The sequence below is a fragment of the Pithys albifrons genome, chromosome 18 (assembly GCF_047495875.1).
Source record: "Pithys albifrons albifrons isolate INPA30051 chromosome 18, PitAlb_v1, whole genome shotgun sequence".
NCBI classification, from domain to species: Eukaryota; Metazoa; Chordata; class Aves; order Passeriformes; family Thamnophilidae; genus Pithys; species Pithys albifrons.
In genome coordinates, this window is record NC_092475.1 from 13,672,266 (window position 1) to 13,694,705 (window position 22,440).

Genomic DNA, 22,440 nt, shown 5'->3' on the forward strand with positions numbered 1-22,440 from the left:
CCACAGCACTTATGCAGGAGTGCCTGCCTGGGGCAGGGAAGCTGTTCAGCATCCCATGGGAAGGGCAAGGGGAGGAACTGCAGGGTCCCCACAGAGCCAGGCAGTGCTTGGTGCCCCCCTGGCAGGAAAATCTGACTTCAAGTGGGTGTCTCCATCAGGATGATCCATTGGGAGCCACCCCCCTCCCAGGGCAGAGCCAACAGGCCATGGCAGTGCTGCTGGCTGGGTGAGAAGGTGCCCTGGTACACCCCCAGCTGCTCTCCTGGCAAACAGGGGCTCTCTGTGCCCCATCCTCCTCCTCCTCAGGAGAGGGATGCTGGTCCTGTCCACTGGTCCCAGCCCTCGGGTCCTGCAGCCCTTCAGCCCTCTCTCCTGCCTGGGGAGCCAGGAGATGCTCCAGCTCCCTAAGGGTGGGCCCAAGGCTTCATTAACATTGAGAAAGCCACATGCAAAGTGCCTGCTGTGCCCAAGGCCCTCAGCCTGGTGCTGTGGCAGTGCACCCTCCAGCTCTGACTCTGGGCCCCAGCAGCTGGGAGGGGATTTCTGCTGCTTTTTGGTTATGGATTCGGTGGGTCCCGGTGATTGGAACGTGGCAACTCCTCCCACACCACAGATGAGATGGCCCTGGAGGGGATTTGTCACTGCTTCACTCCCCTGCAGCAGGAACGGCTCCTGAGTCACAGCTGACAAATCTTTGAATGACTTTTGAACTTCATTTACAGAAAAGAGTGACCATAATCAACAAACAATGATGGGCTACTGATCTCACTGTTATTAGCAGGGGAGTCTGTGTCTTCAGCCCCTTGTGTGGGAGCCAAACTCTGGGAAAGGAAGGGGGATACTGTGCCAGGGAAGGGCTGGCAGGGTGGGAAGGGAAAGGGAAAGGGAAAGGGAAAGGGAAAGGGAAAGGGAAAGGGAAAGGGAAAGGGAAAGGGAAGGGAAAGGGAAAGGGAAAGGGAAAGGGAAAGGGAAAGGAAAGGTGATACTGTCCCAGGGAAGGGCTGGCAGGGTGGGAAGGAAAGAGAAAGAGAAAGAGAAAGAGAAAGAGAAAGAGAAAGAGAGAGAGAAAGAGAGAGAGAGAAAGAGAGAGAGAAAGAGAGAGAGAAAGAGAGAGAGAAAGAAAGAAAGAAAGAAAGAAAGAAAGAAAGAAAGAAAGAAAGAAAGAAAGAAAAGAAAGAAAGAAAGAAAGAAAGGAAAGAAAGAAAGAAAGAAAGAAAGAAAGAAAGAAAGAAAAAGAAAGAAAGAAAGAAAAGAAGAAGAAAGAAAGAAGAAAGAAAGAAAGAAAGAAAGAAAGAAAGAAAGAAAGAAAGAAAGAAAAGAAAGAAAGAAAGAAAGAAAGAAAGAAAGAAAGAAAGAAAGAAAGAAAGAAAGAAAGAAAGAAAGAAAGAAAGAAAGAAAGAAAGAAAGAAAGAAAGAAAGAAGAAAGAAAGAAAGAAAGAAGAAAGAGAAGAAAGAAAGGAAAGGAAAGAAAGAAAAGGAAGGTGATGCTGTCCCAGGGAAGGCTGGCAGGGTGGGAAGGGATGGGAAGGGAAAGGTGGTGCTGTCCCAGGGAAGGGAAGGTGATGCTGTGCCAGGGAAGGGCTGGCAGGGTGGGAAGGGAAAGGAAGGTGATGCTGTGCCAGGGAAGGGCTGTCACGGTGGGAAGGGAAGGGAAGGGAAAGGTGATGCTGTCCCAGGGAAGGAAAGGTGATGCTGTCCCAGGGAAGTGAGGTGATGCTGTGCCAGGGAAGGGAAAGTGATGCTGTCTCAGGGAAGGGCTGTCACGGTGGAAAGGGATGCAAACAGACAGTCCTGGCAGTCCTGAGCCATGCCACACCCCCCTGGCATGCACGACTGGCAGGCTGATGCTGATGGAGAGGATGAGGGCACAGATGACGTTCGTCATGGGCAGCCTTGGCCCAGCGCCTGCTGACGTGGGTGGGAAATCCCCAGACCATGGGCTGGAGGGTGGCACAGCCCCCTGGAGCAGCTGTGCCCTCCACAGAACCAGGCTGCCCTTAGTCCTGGCATCCATGGAGAGCTGGGGAGGCACAGACCCTGGAAATAGGGAGCAGATTTGTTGTTTCCCAGGAGGAAAAGGAGTTGCTGCCAGTGTAGGTCTCGCTGTAGTTGGCACCTCGAGCGGCTCAGCTGCTCTCCAGGTCCCCCTGTCCCATCAGTGCCAGCTGCAACCCATCTGGGGTGCTTTCCCTGGGCAGAGGGTGCCTCCCCAACCCCTGTGGAGCCTCAGAGGTGGCATTCAGACAACCAAACCTCAGCAGATCCCCCCACAGGAGGAGTGGGAGGCACGTCCCAGCAGCTCTGCAGGGATCTGTGTCTTCATCCTTGATGTCATTCTGTGTGCTGAATGTGGCTGCAATCATTCTGAAAGGCAAACAGCTGATAATTAACTCAGAGAGAGGAAAGGGGGATGGCAGAGCCCTCAGCTGGTTGGTGTGCCAAGGACCTGCAGCTTCCTCTTGCCTGTGCCCCCTGAGGCTCCTCATCCCCATCCTGCTCCCACTGCCACCAGTCCAACCTCTGGCAGTGTCTGGCTGTGGTGGCACCCATGACATAAACCCTTTAGCAAGTGGGAGGACAGTCAGGTGGTTTGGAAAACATGGACAAGCATTTTGGAGGAGCAGTGTGGGCTGGGTCCCAGGGACCCCTTGGATCTGCTCTCCAGGTCTCCTCAGCTCAGGACCTTGCTGAGTCTCCTGGCACTTGGGGCTTTGCTAAAATCCCCAGGGGCAGGAGCCACATGGTGAGGTGGAAATCCCTGATGGAAGAACCAGCCACAGCCCCCATGGCTTGGGAGGAACAGGACTGTCCTCACCCAGCCTGGGGGATGAGCAGGACCAGTTTGGCTGGAACAGCAGCACTGGTGTGTTAAAGAAGCTGTGGCATCATGATGGAGCTGTTTAGATGAGGTTAATGGTTGACTTGTTGATCTTAGAGGTCTTCTCCAGCCTCAAGGATTCTGTGCTCATTTAAGACACCAGCAGGGCTCAGTAAGAGCTGCTCCATCTCCTCTCTGGGAGCTGGGTGGCTCTGGCAGGGGACTAAATCAACTTGGTTGTCACGACTCCTGATCCCCACAGACAGTTCTCAGTTGAGCCTTTTAGGGGCTTTTCAGGGGCTTCAACCCCTGTTGTTAAATAAGTCACTTGACTGCAGCTCATTTTATGTGGGTTTCACTCTTTATACTGTTTTATTTCTCAGTCCTCTTCATCATGAGTAGTTGTGGAGAGAAGGCAAGAGGAGCAGGAGAAGGGAAAAAGGGACAAGGACTCAACTATGTTCACACTAACAATATTTAAACTATTCTTATGCAAGAATACTCAAGTTTCAGGAGGGATATTTAAGTTTCAGAGCTGCTTTTTCACACAGTTACACACAATCTTAAATCCCACACACACCACCCAAACTCTCCAACATCACCCAGCTATAGCTAATTATCAAGTAATTTGTATTTCCCAAAAATTGCTAGATCTAAACAGTCTTAATGCAGCTTATTTTGACTTTATAAAACAGCTCTATTAATGTTACTCTGTGGGTTTTCTGCACCTTCATTTCTTGCTTCTGCACCAGCTCAAGGTCTCTGGACAAATTCCATTCTTATCTCAGCAGCACCTGCAAACTTGTCTGTGGTTTGCTGGCCTGAAAATGTAGGAATCCCAACACCAGGGGTGGTTTGGCAGCATGAAATGGGGTTCCTCCTGGAGCCCCCAGTGGTGCCCCATGGGCAGAGACCCACGTGTCCTTCCCACAGGAAGGTGCTCCATGCCCTGAGCAGGGGTGGACATGGCCCCAAGCTGGAGCCTGGCAGGGCTCTGGGACAGGGCCAGAGGGGTTTGGGATGAGGAGGAGAGCCCTGGGCTTGTGGACTGGGCCACGAGGCTCCTCTGTGGCCACAGTGGGAAGGAGTGCTGCTCTCCCAGCCCTCCATCTCCCCCCTCCACACGCAGCAGATGCCCAAAGCAGCAGACACGGTGCCAGTCCGTTACCAGCTGAGGAAGTTCCCAGCAACTTCACTTGTTTTTCCTCATAAATAAATCATTTGCTGTTAAAACAACAAGGGGGCTGCTGGGGAGGCTGTTCATTAAGGAGCATCAAGCCCATGGGTGGCTGATGAGAGCCTTTCTCCACTGGGTACGGGGGGGAGGGGGATGGAAACATCGTGTTTTCCTGTTAGGCTGTGAGTGATAAAGAATTAAAGAAGAATTCTCAAGAAATTAGTCATGGCCAGCCATTAATGAGCATCTCAGTAACACACTAATGAGCTGCCTTCAGATGCCTGTAAAAAAGGCCATTAATTAGATTAATACATGTAGCATTGTCCATCACCTCTGGGCAATCATCAGACTTTGCACCAGTGGGATTGGGGGTGACATTCTCCATTAACTCTTGTTTCCTTTTCATTTTATTCCTTTCTTTTTTTTTTTTCTTTTAAATATTCTTTCCCCCAAAGGATTTTGTTTCCGTTCTAGAACATAACCTAAATGTTATCCATGGAATTCTGCATCTGAAAGGGCTGCCAGGCTGGGCTTATCAGATTCAATTGACCTTTAAAATTTATTTTGCTGCTGTCAAAAAGAATGTTGGTCTGTTCACGAGAGATTTCCGAGGCGATTATAAGCAGAGACTCCTGGAAACTCCACTTGTTGCATATTCTGAAATCAGAGGATGATCCTAGTAGGGGAAAAGTGCCTTCACTTAAAACCAATTTTCATGGAAGAGTCCAGAAAAGTTCAGTGTGAATGGGGAGATGGTGTTCAAGTAGACACTCAAGGGACTGTTGAGGAGCTCCTTCTGAGGGGGTGAAACCCAGAGAGTTCATACAATCACAGAATCATAGAATGGATTGGGTTGGAAGAGACCTCCAAGATCATCAAGTCCAACCCTTGGTCCAACTCCAGTCCCTTTACCAGATCATGGCACTCAGTGCCACGGCCAAGCTCAGTTGAAAAACCTCCAGGGATGGGGAATCCACCCCCTCTCTGGGCAGCCCATTCCAATCCCTGAGCACTCTCTCTGCAAAGAATTTTTTTCTGCTGATCTCCAACTTCAATTTCCCCTGGCAGAGCTTGAGCCCATCGTGCCCCCTTGTCCCATTGCTGAGTCCCTGGGAGAAGAGACCAACCCCCACCTGGCCAGAACTTCCCTTCAGGCAGTTCCAGACAGTGCTGAGGTCACCTCTGAGCCTCCTCTTCTCCAGGCTGAACACCCCCAGCTCCCTCAGCCTCTCCCCACAGCACTTGTGCTCCAGTCCCTTCTCCAGCCTCGTTGCTCTTCTCACTTGGGTTGGAAGAGACCTCGGACATCATCAACCCTTGATCCAACCCCACTGTGATCACCAGCCCAGGGCACAGAGTGCCCTGGGCTGGTGATCACAGTAGGGTTGGATCAAGACATGGTGGATTCTCTGTCCCTAGGGGTGTTTAAGAGGACGCTCAGTGCCACATCCAGTCCCTTCTCCAGCCTCGTTGCTCTTCTCTGGCCCCGCTCCAGCCCCTCAATCTCTTTCCTCAACTGAGGGACCCAGAACTGAACACAACACTCAAGGTGTGGCCTCCCCAAGGCAGAGTCCAGGGGAAGGGTCACTGCCCTGGGCCTGCTGGCCATGCTAGTTTGGATCCAGGCCAGGATCCCATTGGCCTTCTTGGCCACCTGGGCACACTGGTGGCTCCTGTTGAGCTTCCTGTCCCTCAGTCCCCCCAGGTCCCTCTGCCTGGCTGCTCTCCAGCCACTCTGTGCCCAGCCTGTGGTGCTGCAGGGGGTTGTTGAGCTGATCCATTGGAAGAAGATGATGCCTGAATTCTGCTTTCTGGCTCATACTGCCAGTGGGATCTCTTTTTTGGCCTCATGTCCTGCCATGTTTTAATGCAATTTTGATGGTGTGGGACTGGAGACACAACCTGAACCCACCAAGGCTGATCCCTGCCTGATTATCCTTGTCAGAGGGTGACAGACATCCTGGTTTTCAGAGGAGGGCAGGACTGAGGCTCAGGGGCACTTGGGGTGCTCCTCACTGTCCTGGTGCTCTGCTGGTGGGACAATGTGGCTCTGATGTGGCCCAAAGAGAGACTTCAGCCTCACCAAGCAGATGGAGATGATGGACTCCCCATCCCTGGGAGTGTCCCAGGCCAGGCTGGACAGGGCTTGGAGCAACCTGGGCTGGTGGGAGGTGTCCCTGCCCATGGCAGGGGGTTGGGACAGGTCAGTTTTTAAAGGTCCCTTCCAACACAAACCCTTCCAGGATTCTTTGGGATAAAACACCCCCTCCAAAGGTGATGGAGATGAGCAGTTCTGGCATGACCCAGCAGTGTGCACTGAGCTGAGCAGCCCCAGATCTGTGGGGACAGACAGGGATGTGGCTCTGAGTGCCATGATCTGGTAAAGGGACTGGAGTTGGACCAAGGGTTGGACTTGATGATCTCGGAGGGCTTTTCCAACCCCATCAATTCTATAATTCTGTGATTCTGGGGGCTGCTCTGGGGCTGCCTGATGGCTCTCAGTGGCCACCTCCAGGTCATCCCCTTAACACACTTATTGGCAAGGATTTAAGGCTTTAATGAATAGATTTTGATTCTTCTACAGCCATGAATAATATGTTGGACAGATGGTAACGAGTCACAGCTATAAATTCTGTGCTGACCTGCTGGACTTTGTGACCATTGCACCTTTAACAGCTGATTAAATACTTATTAAAGCAGCTATTGATTATTTATGGCTGCTTGATGAAGGATTTCAGTAGCACTGCAGTTGAAACCAGAGCCAGTTTTTCAAAGGATTGGCAGGATTTCTCCAGTTCAGAATGACTTGTTTTAATTAAAAATTAAAAACCAGGAGGCTCTGCACAGCAAGGGGAGAGTTGAGGGCAGATTGTGAGAAGCTGATCCTGTGCTCTCAGAATCCACCCAAGGAGGCAGCAGCACCTGCAGCTCCCAGGGGAGAATCCCAATCTGGGGAGAATCCCAACCAGGGGAGAATCCCAAACAGGAGACAATCCCAACCAAGAGGGAATCCCAATCAGGGCAGAATCCCAACAGGAGAGAATTCCAACCAGGAGATAATCCCAGCCAGCAGAGAACCCCAACCAGGAGGAAACCCCAACCAGGAGACAATCCCAACCAGGAGAGAATCCTAACCATGAGAGAATCCCAACCAGGGGAGGATCCCAACAGGAGGGAATCCCAACAGGAGACAATCCCAACCAGGGGACAATCCCAGGCAGGAGACAATCCCAACCAGGAGAGAATCCTAACCATGAGAGAATCCCAACAGGAGACAATCCCAACCAGGGGACAATCCCAGGCAGGAGACAATCCCAACCAGGAGAGAATCCTAACCATGAGAGAATCCCAACAGGAGACAATCCCAACCAGGAGGGAACCCCAACCAGGAGACAATCCCAACCAGGAGAGAATCCTAACCATGAGAGAATCCCAACAGGAGACAATCCCAACCAGGGGACAATCCCAGGCAGGAGACAATCCCAACCAGGAGAGAATCCTAACTATGAGAGAATCCCAGCAGGAGACAATCCCAGCCAGGGGACAATCCCAGGCAGGAGAGAATCCCAACCAGGAGACAATCCCAGCCAGAAGAGAATCCCAACCAGGGGAGAATCCCAAAATTGTAGAACATCCCTCAAAGAAAACTAGTCTAGAGAGGTCCTCTAGAGAGGTCAAGAAAATTCTTTCTGCTGTGGGCAGAGTCAGCAGCGTCCCCTCCCTGCAGGTCCTGAGGCTCCAGGTGAGGTGGCATCAGCCCATGTGCCAGAGCTGCTCTGGGAGGGGTGGCACTGACGTGAACATTCCCTGTGGAGGGCATCAGGGTGGATCACTCCTCCTGCAGAGCTGCCACAGGCTCCTGGTGCCAGCCTGGATTATTTGCTGGTGTCGTGCAGATGTGCCCCAGGGAACCTGCCCTGACTGCTCTCTGTGCCTCCTGCTCCATGCCCTCCATGCAGTCTGAGGGCGTGGGATCATAGAATCATAGAATGGATGGGGTTGGAAAAGACCTTCGAGATCATCAAGTCCAACCCTTGGTCCAACTCCAGTCCCTTTACCAGATCATGGCACTCAGTGCCACAGCCAAGCTCAGTTTAGAAACCTCCAGGGATGGGGAATCCACCCCCTCTCTGGGCAGCCCATTCCAATGCCTGAGCACTCTCTCTGCAAAGAATTTCTTTCTGATCTCCAACTTCAATTTCCCGTGGCAGAGCTTGAGCCCATCGTGCCCCCTTGTCCTATTGCTGAGTGCCTGGGAGAAGAGACCAACCCCCACCTGGCCAGAACTTCCCTTCAGGCAGTTCCAGACAGTGCTGAGGTCACCTCTGAGCCTCCTTTTCTCCAGGCTGAACACCCCCAGCTCCCTCAGCCTCTCCCCACAGCACTTGTGCTCCAGTCCCTTCTCCAGCCTCGTTGCTCTTCTCTGGCCCCGCTCCAGCCCCTCAATCTCTTGCCTCAACTGAGGGGCCCAGAACTGAACACAACACTCAAGGTGTGGCCTCCCCAAGGCAGAGTCCAGGGGAAGGGTCACTGCCCTGGGCCTGCTGGCCACGCTAGTTTGGATCCAGGCCAGGATCCCCTTGGCCTTCTTGGCCACCTGGGCACACTGTTGGCTCCTGTTGAGCTTCCTGTCCCTCAGTCCCCCCAGGTCCCTCTGCCTGGCTGCTCTCCAGCCACTCTGTGCCCAGCCTGGAGCGCTGCAGGGGGTTGGGGTGGCCAAAGGGCAGGACCTGCACTTGGCCTTGTTGAACTTCATCCCATTGGAATCAGCCCATCTCTCCAGTCCATCCAGATCCCTCTGCAGAGCCCTCCTGCCTTCCAGCAGGTCAACACTCCCTCCCAACTTGGTGTCAGCAGCAAATTTGCACATCCTGTACCTGACTAGGGGGAGGGGACCAGGCTGGGCAGCAGACACTGAGCTCAGGTTATACCCAGGGCTGGGAGTCCCAGTTCCTCAGGCTTTCCAGGTGCTTGCAAAGGCAGCATTGTCTGGTGTTCTCCCATGAGCAGGGGGTGCAGAGTCATCACCACCTGTGTCCTTCCAGCCTGGCCAGAGCTGGGACAGCAGTGGGGTCTCCCTGAGCTCAGGTGTGAACAACATTTCATTCTTCTGATGCCATGGGAGAACCCAGCAAAGCAGGACTCTGAGCCCAGGTAGTGTGGGATAAAAGTGAAAGTCCTTTAATGTCAGGCCCAGGGCCCACAGGAATACATGTTGACCCCCCTCCTGAACACTGATTTCTATGGTTCTTATAATATGGTCCACCCAATCCTCAGTTCACTCATCTCTCAGCCCAGCCCCTTCTTGCCCCTGGTCACACCTCGCCAGCATTTGAGTCAGGGGTCAGTGGGACCTTCTGTCTTCATCATTCTCTTTTTTCTCAGCACACACAGGGCTCTTGGAGCTTTTCCAGTGTTCTTAGACCCAAGGTTGTTGGCTTGTGTTTATGTTTCATTCTGCAGGCCTTTCTGATATTCTTCAGCTTTCTGCCTTGAAGGGAGTCTAAACAACTAAAAGAATTTGAGCTACTGATAAATGGCAGAGGTTGGCACGTATAAACATTGGACTTAAGCTGTTAGAAATATCAGCACACTAAATCTACATTTTACTACAGTTACAAGTACTTCTAAAATCTATAAAAATGAAAAAAAAATAAAAAAAATCAAAAACCCTTTAGGCATCACTTCCCAGGAAAACTCAGAGTGGAAACTGGGCTGGAACTGGGCTACCTGCTCAGAGCAGGGAGCTCTGCACTGGGTGGAGATCAGTCCTTGCCACCAACAAAGCCTCAGCCAGGACAGGGCTGGGCTGAGTCAGGAGGGATACCAGTGGCCTCAAGCAGTGCCAGGAAAGGTTTAGGTTGGATCTTAGGGAAAAATTCCTCCTGGAAAGGGTTGTCAAGCATTTGGACAGGGTGCCCAGGGCAGTGGTAGGATCACCAGCCCTGGGAGTGTCCTATTGGCACTTGGGATGTGGTTTGGTGGTGCTGGGTTGATGGTTGGACTTGATGTTCTTAGAGGCCTTTTGCAACCTTGATGATTCAAGGTGGAGCCCTGGGAAGCATTTGGAAAAGTTCTCAGAGCCTGTACAAGAACCCCCTGTCTGATGGGAGAGGGGACAGCCCAAAACATCACTCAGGACGAGGGAGAGGGGACAGCCCAAAACATCACTCAGGACGAGGGAGAGGGGACAGCCCAAAACATCACTCAGGACGAGGGAGAGGGGACAGCCCAAAGCATCACTCAGGACGAGGGAGAAGGGACAGCCCAAAACATCACTCAGGACGAGGGAGAGGGGACAGCCCAAAGCATCACTCAGGGGGGCTGAGGAGCCTCTCCCTCTGCAGGGAAAGGATCCCCCCTTGCTGGGCTGTGCCTGGTTGCATTTCACAGGGGGAACAAGGTTTGCAAAGGCCCCCCCAGTTTCTCAGCCTGGTCCTGCTGAGCTCATCTGCAGCTCTCAGCACTGCAGAGTTTTCCCCATGGTCCTGCAGAACCAGCCTAATAACTGTGACATCTTTGTCTGTCCCCTTTCTTTAATAACTTGCTGGTCCTTTCCCAGTCATGTTTGGTAGAATTGGATCTTTTTTTCCCAGAAAAGCCCAGAACTGCTTTCCCTCTGGTTTATTCTATTTATTGAAGCCCAGCAGTGAGCAGGGTCCTCTTGCTCTCCATGAGGAGAGCTGAGCCCTCAGGGTCTCTGGGCAGGACTTGGGGACTCAGAAGTTATTAAAAAGATTGCAGGGTTTGTGTTGGTTATTAAACTAACATATCAGAGCCTGGCTCTGCTGTTTGGGGACTCACCAGCAAATTACTGGGGGCTCTCTGGGGAGCAATGATTGGCACTGAAGCTGGCAGGGCACGTGATTCTGAGGGCATGTGCAGCTCTGTGCTGTCAGTGGTGCTGGGCACTGCCACCAGGAGGTCCCTTTGGCTTGTAGTTCTTGTTTCACTTTCAAAGTGCCCTTTTTTCAGCTAAAAGGACTGTTTTAGTCAGAAAATAGGTTGGGCAGAGAAGCTGTGGCTGCCCCATCCCTGGAAGTGTCCAAGGACAGGCTGGATGGGGCTTGGAGCAACCTGGGCTGGTGGAAGGTGTCTCTGCCCATGGCAGGAGGTGGGATGAGATGGGCTTTGAGGTCCCTTCCAACCCAAACCATTCCATGGTTCTGTGATTCTTCTGACCCCCTCAGAGCCAAGCAGTTGGCTTGGTGGCCCCTGAAGGGAGATGCTCCTTGTGGGACAGCCCTGCCCATTCGTCTGTGTTGGGGCACATGAACTGCCCTGGCACTCCCCAAAACTCATCTTGCTGCCCACTTGCAAGAAGGTGCAATCACTCCTTAGGTGGATTTTGTCTTCCAGTTTAATGCTGCCATCAGAATGTGGATGATGCTGGTGGGCACAGTGGGCCAGGAGAGGGCAAGTGGCCTGTGTGATGTGCCCTCCTGGAGCCAGCCTGGGCAAAGGGCCACTCATCAGGATGGGGCTTGTCTGAGCTTCTTCCATGGAGTCACCAAACTGCACTGGAACCTTCATGTGGAAAGGATTCAAGGCATGGCATTGCAGAAGGATGGGCACTGGGAGAGGCTGAGCTGGTGGGAAGGGAAGAAGGTTTGCCAACAGTACAAGAGACAACTGTCCAATCCCTACAAATAAGTGAAGTCCTGACTTAGCCTTTAAGTCCATAGACTCACAAAATGGTTTGGGTTGGGAGGGTCCTTAAAGATCATCTTTTTCAGTCTCCCTGCCATGGGCAGGGACACCTTCCACCAGCCCAGGTTGCTCTGTGAGTCATGGGGGGATTTTGGAATGGTTGCTGGCCCATGGGCAGAGCTGAGCCCTCAGGTGGGTGTGGAGGTGCCAAGGACTCCCTGCAGGGCAGTTCTCCCAGCTCCTCTGCCAGGCTTCTTTCCCAGCCAGCTCCCAGCCTGAGGGCTCAGCTGTGCCCTGGGCAGCTGCTGCCACTGGGCCATTGGGATCAGTTGCTGGGCAATGGCAGAGAGGGTTTAGAATGCACAGCTTTGGGCACACCCACACAGTGGTCTCAGTTGCTGAACCAGGACGGGAGACAAGGGAGGCTGTTTCTCCAGGGAATGCAGGGCTTGCCTGAGCAGCAGGAGAGGGCTTTGCACAGGGTGTTGGACCACACAGTGCCAAGGGGTTGCCAGGTGCAAAGTGAGAATTGGGCAGGCACTTGTTAGATGGGAGACAGCAGTGCTGGTGCCCCAAAGCTCAGATCAGTTCTGTGCTGGCAGCCCAGAGTCACAGCTCCCTTCCCTGGCCGTGCCAGGTCCCCCTGTCACATGCCTGGCACCTGGCTGGGCAGGGCCAGCTGTGAGTGGGCAGATGGCCCTGCAGAGCATTCCCATTGCCCTCTCCTTGCCTGACCTTGGCTGTGCCATCTGGTGGCCCTGTCCCTGCACTACCAACCCCAGGCACGGCTCCTGCCGTGTCCCCAGCTGGCCCCAGAGCCACTGGGGCTGCCAAGGACAGGTTGTGCCAGGGAGGTGGGTGCTGAGCTCCCCACCCCATCACCCAGAGTCTCCTCTGTCCTCTCCAACACCTGCAGCTGAAGGCTGGGGTTGGTAGCACTTGGTGCCTCAGGTGGGGAGGAAATGGGACAGCACAGCAACAGGCACAGCACGTGCTGCTCCAGCTGCAGGGAGCGTGTGGGAAGGTCACAAGAACCAGGCCTGGAGGTGGGGACGGGCAGCAGGGACCAGGAGAGGTGCAGGTTCCCCCACATTCCACACCTCCACTGATGCCTTGAGAGACCCCAAAGAGCAGACTCCGAGCCAAGTTAGTGTGGGATAAGATAAAGAGGTAGATTTTTTAATGTCTAGGCTTAGAGCTTTGAGGGATACACGATGACACCCCTCCTGAACACTGATTTCTGTGGGGTTAATATTGTCCACCCAATCACCAGTTCACACATCTCTCGGTCCAGCCTCATCCTGCCCCTGGGCACATCCAATCAGTATTTGAGGCTGGGGGACAGTGGGACCCTCTGTTCTTCATCTTCATCTTCCTCAGCACACATGGGGCCCTTGGAGCTTTTCCAGTATTCTTTAGACCCCAAGGTTGTTGGCTTATGTTTGTCTCACTCTGCAGGCCTTCTGGTATTCTTCAACCTTCTACCCTGAAAAGAGTCTAAATAACTAAAAGAATTTTAGACATTGATATGGGATAGGGGTTAGGATACACAGGTCTTACCTTGGGAGGTGCCTTAGGAGGTTTCCTTCCAGTTGAAGATCCATCTGGTACCTTTGTGCCCACCTGAGAAACATCTGGACTTCATCCAGGTCTTTAATTTTTAAAGCAAACCTCCCCACTGACAGCTGCACCCACTGAGAGGGGAGAGCCCACCAGATCTGGGGGGAAACACTTTGATACCCTCATCCCCCACCTCCATCCTACCTGAATCCTCCAGCCAGGCTGCTCCATCCCAGGCACAGGGGCAGCTGAACCCACACCCCTCCTACACAGGCTTGAGGAGCTCAGTCCCTGCTGGAACTGGAGTTTGGAGCTGCAAACAGCTGGTCAGAGCCTTGGGCTGTTGTGAAAAACACCCAGCTGGGCTGGGCAGTCCTTGGGAAGGGTTGGGGCTTTGTCTGCTTTGGGGGAGCAGCGGTAAAGCTCTTCAGCAGTGGGGTGTGAGGGCAGAGCCAGGGGTGTGTTTGATTTGATTTTGAGGAGGAGAACTTTCCTCCTGCCTGCAGCAGAAATGCTGAGGCCAGATTTGGCCAACCTGCTCACTTTCTGTGGCAAAGTGTGTGGCCAAGGACATGATGGGGTTGGTGTCTGCCCTAACTTCAAGAAGGCTTTTGCCATGGTCTCCTGCAGCATCCTGGCCTCCAGATGGAATGCAAGGCTGGATGGGAGGCTCCCAGAGCAGTGCAGGGTGGATGGTGGGCTCCAGGGGCAGGGAGGAGGGCTCACAGGCTGCCCAGAGGGCAACTGCAGGGGAGTTCCTCAAGGAACTGGGACTGGGGGAAAGGAAGGTCATGGGTATGTAGCAAAATGGGTTGGAGACTGGCACAGGCTCAGCAGAGAAGCAAGGATGTCAGAGTGAGAGTGCATCAGCCAGAGGGGAGGCAGCCAGGAGAGGCCAAGGATGTCCATGTGGCGTGGCCTGGGGTGGGTGTAAGAGGTGCCAAGGCATGACTGCTCTGAAACAAAAGTTCCAGGAACCTGGGAGTCACCAAGTGTAGAGCCACGTGCTGAAGTCACTGTGGTGTGACATCCCTGAAGCCCCAGGGCAGGGACAGCCAGGGGTTCACAGCAGGCCTGACATGTCCTTGGGCTAGCAGAGACCACCCATGGCTACCTGGCTGCAGATACCCCCCACGTGTGCAGGCTCTCTGCAGGTCCCAGCATGTTCAGGATGGAGATTCCCTGGGGAATGGCCATGCCAGAGCAGCCTCCAGCTGGCATTTGTGCAGATACTTGGGATTTCTGTGAAATGAGTCCTTGAGGCTCAAGCTGGGGACTCCGAGTGAAGAAACTGATGGAAAACCCCACCATTTCTCTCCATCTGCACCAGGAATCACAACTCCCTTTGTGAACCTCTTCCAGAGACCATTAAACAAGGGTGGTTTTATGGTTTGGAAGTTGGAGCGACCCGAAGAGGTTGGGTACCATGTGCCAAAGGTTGAGAATTGAATTCACTCAGATTCCTTCACAAGTCCTGTCCTTTGGCTCTTTTTCCCAGTGTTTTTAGGAAGACTCTGTCTGCCAGGAATTGTTTTTAAGGCAATGAAACCCAAGTCTCTGGCTCTTTTAATCCATAAGCATGAAAGGGAAAATATAACAAGCCAGACTCAGACAAAGTCTAACTCCTTTTTTTATTGGATTTAGCAGGAAGATTATTTCCAGTCTCAGTGGCAGGTTAATGGAGTCCCAGAGTTTGGAACGAGAGGAGATTTACTGTGGAGTCTCATCCTCCTCACACAGAGGCTCAGACTTGCCAGGGGTCTCCAGTGTGCTGTGGCTTTCAGTGAGGAAAGGAATGGAGTGTCCAGCTCTTTGTGCTCCCACATGGAAAAGTTGGAGGTGTGCAGGTGGCAGCTGGAAAGGAATGGAGTGTCCAACTCTTTGTGCTCCCAGATTCCATGAAAGGAGTGGAGTGTCCAGCTCTTTGTGCTCCCACATTCCATGAAAGGACTGGAGTGTCCAGATCTTTGTGCTGCCACATTCCATGAAAGGAATGGAGTGTCCAGATCTTTGTGCTGCCACATTCCATGAAAGGAATGGAGTGTCCAGATCTTTGTGCTCCCAGATTCCATGAAAGGAGTGGAGTGTCCAGATCTTTGTGCTCCCAGATTCCATGAAAGGAATGGAGTGTCCAGCTCTTTGTGCTCCCAGATTCCATGAAAGGAATGGAGTGTCCAGATCTTTGTGCTCCCAGATGGAAAAGGTGGAGGTGTGCAGGTGGCAGAGCTGGGCTGTGCAGAGCTCAGGGCTGGTGGGGGGGGTGAGTCTCCCTTGTCTCTGTCCTGCACTGGAGTTTCAAATCCTGGGAAGGCAGAGCCCGTGGTGCTGAGCTGCTTGTCTGTGTGGGTACTGTGGGCAGGAGCAGCCCCTGCTGGGTGTGCCAAGGGCTGGGAGAACATCCATCACCTGAGGAGCCGAGATGGGACTCCCCTGGCAACTGGTGTCAAGGTGTTCTGCCCCCTCACAGGTTTCAGAGGAGATAGAAATCCTGTGGGAAGGTCTGTGCAGGAAAGGACAAGGAAGAAGGAGCATTAAGGGTGTTTGGAAAGGGTTGGATTTATCCCCAAAATACTGTGGCTTTTTGCCAGGCTCTGCCTGCCAGGTGGGGAGTGTGGGAAAGGGAACTCTGGCTTAGGCTCAGCAAAGCCAGAGCATCCCACGGTGCCAGTGCCTTGGGCAGGCTGGGCTGGGGGCAAGCAGAGCCTGCCAGGGCTTGGGCACAGAGGGACAGGGTCCTCAGGAGCTGCACCTCTCCAGCCAGGCAGGTGCCACTGTCCCCAGCTCGGGCCAAGCTGCTCAGCCTGGGGCTTTGAGCCCAGAAAGCAACAACTCTAAAGCCAGGTAGGGCTTCAGCTCTGCCCAGTGCCAGGGCAGCCACTGGGGAGCACCAGGGAGGGCACACCATGGCCCTGTGGTGGGCTCAGGGACCTCCAGAAGTTGAGGGCACCCTGGTGGCATTGCCCTTGGTTGTAGGAGCACCTGTGGGTGCTGCTGGCACAGGCTGGGCAAGAGCAGCACCTCAATGTGCAGCATAGAACGCCTTCCTTACCTCCCCCTCCCCCCCAGCTGGCAGCACAGCAGCGATGCCAAGGCAGCCCCTGGGGCTGGGAGGTGGAAATGCAGCCCATCTCTTTGGGCAGCTGCGGCCTTTGCTGCAGAGGTGGCAGCAGGACAGGCTCAGAACAGCTGGAATGTCACACACCTTCCGGCCCTGTCCCTCTCTCCTCAGTCCTCAGAGCACAAACCTGTCCTCAGGGGCTGCCCAGGAGACACCCGAGGCGAGAAGCTTGGAGGGCCATGCCCTGCAGCCACACAGGCTGGTTAGAGTAGTCCCAGCTGAGCTGGTGGGTTCGTGATTTCCAGGCTCACAGTGCCACCTCCTGTTCGCACAAAGCCCAGCCCAGGGTGCAGGCAGAGCGCAGGTGGCACGTGGGGCAGGAGCTCGGCGGCTGCTTCGCTGCTTGAATCTCCTCCCAGATGTGGGGGGGGGGGATCCCATAGGTGAGATCCCCCAGAGGTGGGATCCCTCAGAGAAAGGATCACCCAGAGGTGGCGTCCCCCAGAGGTGGGATCCTTCAGAGATGGGATCCCCTAGAGATGGGATCTCCCATAGGTGGGATGCCCCAGAGATGGAATCTCCCAGAGATGGAATCTCCCAGAGATGGGATCACCCAGAGATGGGATCCCCTAGAGATGGGATCTCCCAGAGGTGGGATCCCTCAGAGATGGGATGCCCCAGAACCCATGGTGCTGGAGATGGGATCTCCCAGAGATGGGATCCCTCAGAGATGGGATCTCCCATAGGTGGGATCCCCCAGAGATGGGATCTCCTATAGGTGGGATGCCCCAGAGATGGGATCCCTCAGAGATGGGATGCCCCAGAACCCGTGGTGCTGGAGATGGGATCTCCCAGAGATGGGATCCCCCAGAGATGGGATCTTCCATAGGTGGGATTGCTCAGAGATGGGATGCCCCAGAGATGGAATCTCCTGGAGATGGGATCCCTCAGAGATGGGATCTCCCATAGGTGGCATCCCCCAGAGGTGGGACCCCCCAGAGGTAGGATCCCCCAGAGATGGGATGCCCCTGCTGTGACTAGTTGAGGTTGAAGACCTGGTTCTCCAAGAGGTCACCAAGAGATCTGTCCCTCATCCCTCTTCTCCAAGACCCTGGCAATCCTCTCCCAGGTGTGGGAGGGGGTCTGTGGGATCAAGGCTGGACCTGTGTGTGGTGAGAGTTGGGCAGAGTAGGCATGGACCAGGTGCTGAATGCCAACTGTTCCAAAAAGAGCAGTTCTTTGAGTTGTAATTAGGTATGGAGAGGTAAAAGCTTTTGTATAGTAACTTTAAAGCTTTTACTTAGATGCAAAATTGCTTTAAATCTTGTTTTCTCCCCTGAAAGCAACTTTAGAATCATAGAATACCCTGAGTTGGAAGGGACCCACAGGGGTCATTGAAATCCAACTGCTGATGCTGCACAGGACCAACCAGGTGTCAGATGATCAGTTGGTTTCCAGGAAGAGTTTAGGACTGTGCCAGTCACCTGGCAGGTGTAATCGCCCAGAGATGGGATCTCCCATAGGTGGCATCCCCCAAAGATGTGATCCTCCAGAGATGGGATGCCCCAGAGGTGGGATCCTTCAGAGGTGGGATCCTCCAGAAATGGGATCTCCCAAGGGTGGGATTCTTCAGAGTTGGGATCCTTCAGAGGTGACATCCCCCAGAGGTGGGATGCCCCTGCTGTGACTAGTTGAAGTTGAGGAGCTGGTTCTCTCCCTCCAGGCTCACCAAGAGCTCTGTCCCCCATCCCTGTTCTCCAAGACCCTGGCAATTCCCTTGGCACACCCTCCTGACTCCCCCTTTGTTCTTCCAGGCGTCCAAGATGTCGTTGAAGGTGCAGACGAGCAACATCACGAACAAGAATGACCCCAAGTCCATCAACTCCCGGGTGTTCATCGGCAACCTCAACACGGCCGTGGTGAAGAAGTCAGACGTGGAGACCATCTTCTCCAAGTACGGGCGCGTGGTGGGCTGCTCCGTGCACAAGGGCTACGCCTTCGTGCAGTACTCCAACGAGCGGCACGCGCGCGCCGCCGTGCTGGGAGAGAACGGGCGCGTCCTGGCCGGCCAGACCCTCGGTGAGTGGCACCTTCCGCCGTGCCAGGGGTCCAGGGGTGGTGGTTCCAAAGGGGGTGGTCAGGGATGGCCAACTGTGCTGGTTTGAAGGTAAACCAGCAGGAGAAACGAACCCAACACAAAAGAGATTATAAGGCAGAGTTACAATTTAATAACAATATCACAAGAAATGCAATGGCACAAAGAGAAACTGGGTTTAACCCACAACCCCAGCAGTGTAACCCAGCCCCCTGGGGCACAAACACAGGGGGGTTTGGTGGCCCCTGTGCTGAGCCCCACGTGGTTCCCCCAAGTCCAAAGGAAAAGGAGGTGAAAAACCTGTTGGTGCAGATGATGGCACAGTCTGGTGGAGAGTGGGGGGCTCCTCCTGTCCAGGGTCTGATCCTCTTCTGGATCCCATGAGTGGTCCCAGAAGTCCCCAAAGCCCAAGATTGTCTCCCCTCAGGTTTGGGTGGGAGCCCCCAGTGCCTCCCCCAGGGCAGGGAGTTCCACACTGGGGGATCTGACTCTGGCAGTCAGGGGGGATTTTGGAATGGTTGCTGGCCCATGGGCAGAGCTGAGCCCTCAGGTGGGTGTGGAGGTGCCAAGGAGTCCCTGCAGGGCAGTTCTCCCAGCTCCTCTGCCAGGCTTCTTTCCCAGCCAGCTCCCAGCCTGAGGGCTCAGCTGTGCCCTGGGCAGCTGCTGCCAATGGGCCATTGGGAACAGTTGCTGGGCAATGGCAGAGAGGGTTTAGAATGCACAGCTTTGGGCACACCCACACAGTGGTCCCTGTTGCTGCACCAGGACACCAGCTCGAGGGCAAGCTTGGGTGTGAGTCTGCAGGTCATGTCCAGTGGTGGTGAGAAGGTCAGAAGGAACACAGTTGTGATGGAGCAGGGCTGTGAAGACAGGGCAGGGCTGGGGCAGGGGCAGGAACAGGATCCATGGCCACGCACTCCCACAGCAGCCCCAGGCAGGGGCCAAAGTCTCCCGTGGGGAATGGACTCAGAAGAGAAGCTGCTGCCATGGGGGGAGTGGAAGGCTTAGACAGAATTAATTAAAGAAGCCCTGAAAGAAAGGACCCCATGGCTTTCTAATCTCCTTCTCAGAGAGGAGTCTTAAGTGGGGCTGAATCCAATCTTAGCCTGGGATTTTGTCAACAGTTTAAATTTAAGAGGAATTACAAGAGGTGAGATTGAACCAGTTTTATCCCACAGGTTTTCATAATGGCAAAGTGAGAATATTTAGATAAAATGAATCATTTATTATTATTACAAGTGATCACACAAAAGATCTCAATCAGAATGGTTTACTCCACCATATAAATGCTAACACTACCAGTAATACAGTGTGAGATAGGACAGTGCACTACATTGAAATAATTATTGAAGCAATTATATTAAAGACAGCAAAAAGAAATAGTTATTAAGTAGAAATTTGATGTAACTCACCCAGACCAAAGCTCGTGGGGAGATTTCTGCTCTCAACCTCAAGGAGTGTCCTTGGAGGGCATCCCCAGCCAAGGGAGGAATCTCCACACACACCCCAGAAGGATTATATCAGAAGAACCTGCCTGTGTGAAAGGGGACTGGACTTTCCTAGTATAAAGTGACTGACTCACAGTCACCCATTTCCAGACCAGTCACCAGCTTATCTGTGACATCCAACTTCAGAAAGCAGGATGTGTGTTTGAAGTTGGTGAACCAGGTTGGATTTGGCATAATTCAACACCAAACCCAGCCCCTTGGCACCAGCAGTAACTCACCACAGAGAGCTGGCATGAGACCTTGCACTGTTGGCATTCTCTGACCAGATCTGAGGCCTTATCAGGGCAGGCTCTCCTGCCACAGTTCCACAGGGGGTGGTCAGGGATGGCCAGTCCAAGGTCAGGCTTGGATGTGGATCTGCAGGTCGTGGTCATGGATGGCCAGTCCAAGGTCAGGCTTGGATGTGGATCTGCAGGTCGTGGTCAGGGATGGCCAGTCCAAGGTCAGGCTTGGATGTGGATCTGCAGGTCGTGATCAGGGATGGCCAGTCAAAGGTCAAGCTTGGATGTGGATCTGCAGGTCGTGGTCAGGGATGGCCAGTCCAAGGTCAGGCTTGGATGTGGATCTGCAGGTTGTGATCAGGGATGGCCAGTCAAAGGTCAAGCTTGGATGTGGATCTGCAGGTCGTGGTCAGGGATGGCCAGTCCAAGGTCAGGCTTGGATGTGGATCTGCAGGTCGTGGTCAGGGATGGCCAGTCCAAGGTCAGGCTTGGATGTGGATCTGCAGGTCGTGGTCAGGGATGGCCAGTCCAAGGTCAGGCTTGGATGTGGATCTGCAGGTCGTGATCAGGGATGGCCAGTCAAAGGTCAAGCTTGGATGTGGATCTGCAGGTCGTGGTCAGGGATGGCCAGTCCAAGGTCAAGCTTGGATGTGGATCTGCAGGTCGTGGTCAGGGATGGCCAGTCCAAGGTCAAGCTTGGATGTGGATCTGCAGGTCGTGGTCAGGGATGGCCAGTCCAAGGTCAGGCTTGGATGTGGATCTGCAGGTTGTGGTCAGGGATGGCCAGTCCAAGGTCAGGGTTGGATGTGGATCTGCAGGTCATGGTCAGGGATGGCCAGTCGAAGGTCAAGATTGGATGTGGATCTGCAGGTCGTGGTCAGGGATGGCCAGTCCAAGGTCAAGCTTGGATGTGGATCTGCAGGTTGTGGTCAGGGATGGCCAGTCCAAGGTCAGGGTTGGATGTGGATCTGCAGGTCATGGTCAGGGATGGCCAGTCCAAGGTCAGGCTTGGATGTGGATCTGCAGGTCATGGTCAGGGATGGTGAGCAGGTCGGAGATGACCCAGTGATGATGGAGCAGGGTCATGGTGATAGGGCAGGTCTTGGGCAGGGGCAGCAGGACCCATGGCCAGAGCTGGAGCCCAGCACTGCCACAGCACCTCCAGGCAGGGGTCAAAGGCTCCCATGTGGAGTGAGTTCAGAAGAGAAGCTACTTATGGCCAATCAGGCATGGCAGTGCCCTCAGGGCTGTGACACTTTGCCCCAAACCTCTGTGTGGGCTGTGGTTGTAGAAGCTGAACCACAGTTCTGAATCATCCCATGTCCTTGTCCTGGAACTGATGGGGAAGAGCAAGGGTGGGAAAAGATCTTGCTTGGTATGAAATAAAGGACAAGGGGGAATGACTTCATAACTGACAGGGCAGGGTTAGGTGGGATAGTGGGAGGGAATCCCTCCCTGTGAGGGTGGGCAGGCCCTGGCACAGGTGCCCAGAGAAGCTGTGGCTGCCCCATCCCTGGAAGTGTCCAAGGCCAGGTTGGATGGGGCTTGGAGTACCCTGGGCTGGTGGGAGGTGTCTCTGCCCATGGCAGGGATGGCACTGGATGAGTTTTAAGGTGCCCCCAACCCAAACCATGCAGTGATTCCCCTCCTGGGCCAGGCCTTACCTTAACCTGTCAAGAGAGCTGTTAAGTCTAACTCAGACCAGCTCAGCCCAACTTCAGGCAGCTGATACAGATGAAATAACTCCTCCCTCATGTCTGTACTGCTGTGGGATGAGAACTAACAAGCAAACCCCCCCAGCTGCAGCCTTGCTTTGGATATTGCTCTGAAGTGTCACCTGCTGAGGAACTCTTGTCACCAGCTCTAAGCTGTGAATTGGAACTGGAGACAGTATTTTTAATGGAAATGATGATTTCCAAGCCTGCCGCCAGCAGTGGGCACTGGGCAGCAGGAAAAGCAATTTGCAGCCCATTCCCACCCTGCTTCAGGCACAGCAGGGGGGAATAAGTCGTTTCCTGCTGGAGCTGCTCCCTGAGACATTGGGCTGCTCCAGCTCAGGTGTATCTGGAGACGAGAAACTTCTGGCTTCTCTGATGGTCCAGAGAGTGGAGCTGCAGCCGTGCCAGGGAGCACAGCGTGCCAGGGATGCTGCCAGCCCAGGTGATGCCCACAGGTGCAGTCTGCAGGTAGGATGAACGTGGCCCAGTGATGCTCCACACAGGTACAGGAGACAGGCAGCACTGGCTCGTTTAGCTGAAGAGAGAGGTGCAAGTTTGTCATGAGAGGAACCTCTTTCTCCTCTCTGTGCTGGTCTCAGAGGTCTGGCAGTCCAAGGCAAGGGACTGGATTGTAC

General features: G+C 53.9%; 1 protein-coding gene across 3 annotated transcripts in view; it reads left to right on the forward strand.

The window, feature by feature from the left end:
• RALY (RALY heterogeneous nuclear ribonucleoprotein) overlaps positions 1-22,440 on the forward strand; it is a 154,743-nt gene that overhangs the window by 119,127 nt on the left and 13,176 nt on the right. For all 3 annotated transcript variants that reach the window (XM_071572658.1, XM_071572659.1, XM_071572657.1), the window contains one exon: positions 18,078-18,342. In XM_071572658.1, coding sequence (XP_071428759.1) covers positions 18,087-18,342 — 256 coding nt within the window. In that variant the 5' untranslated portion in view covers positions 18,078-18,086. The remainder of the gene's footprint in view (positions 1-18,077; positions 18,343-22,440) is intronic.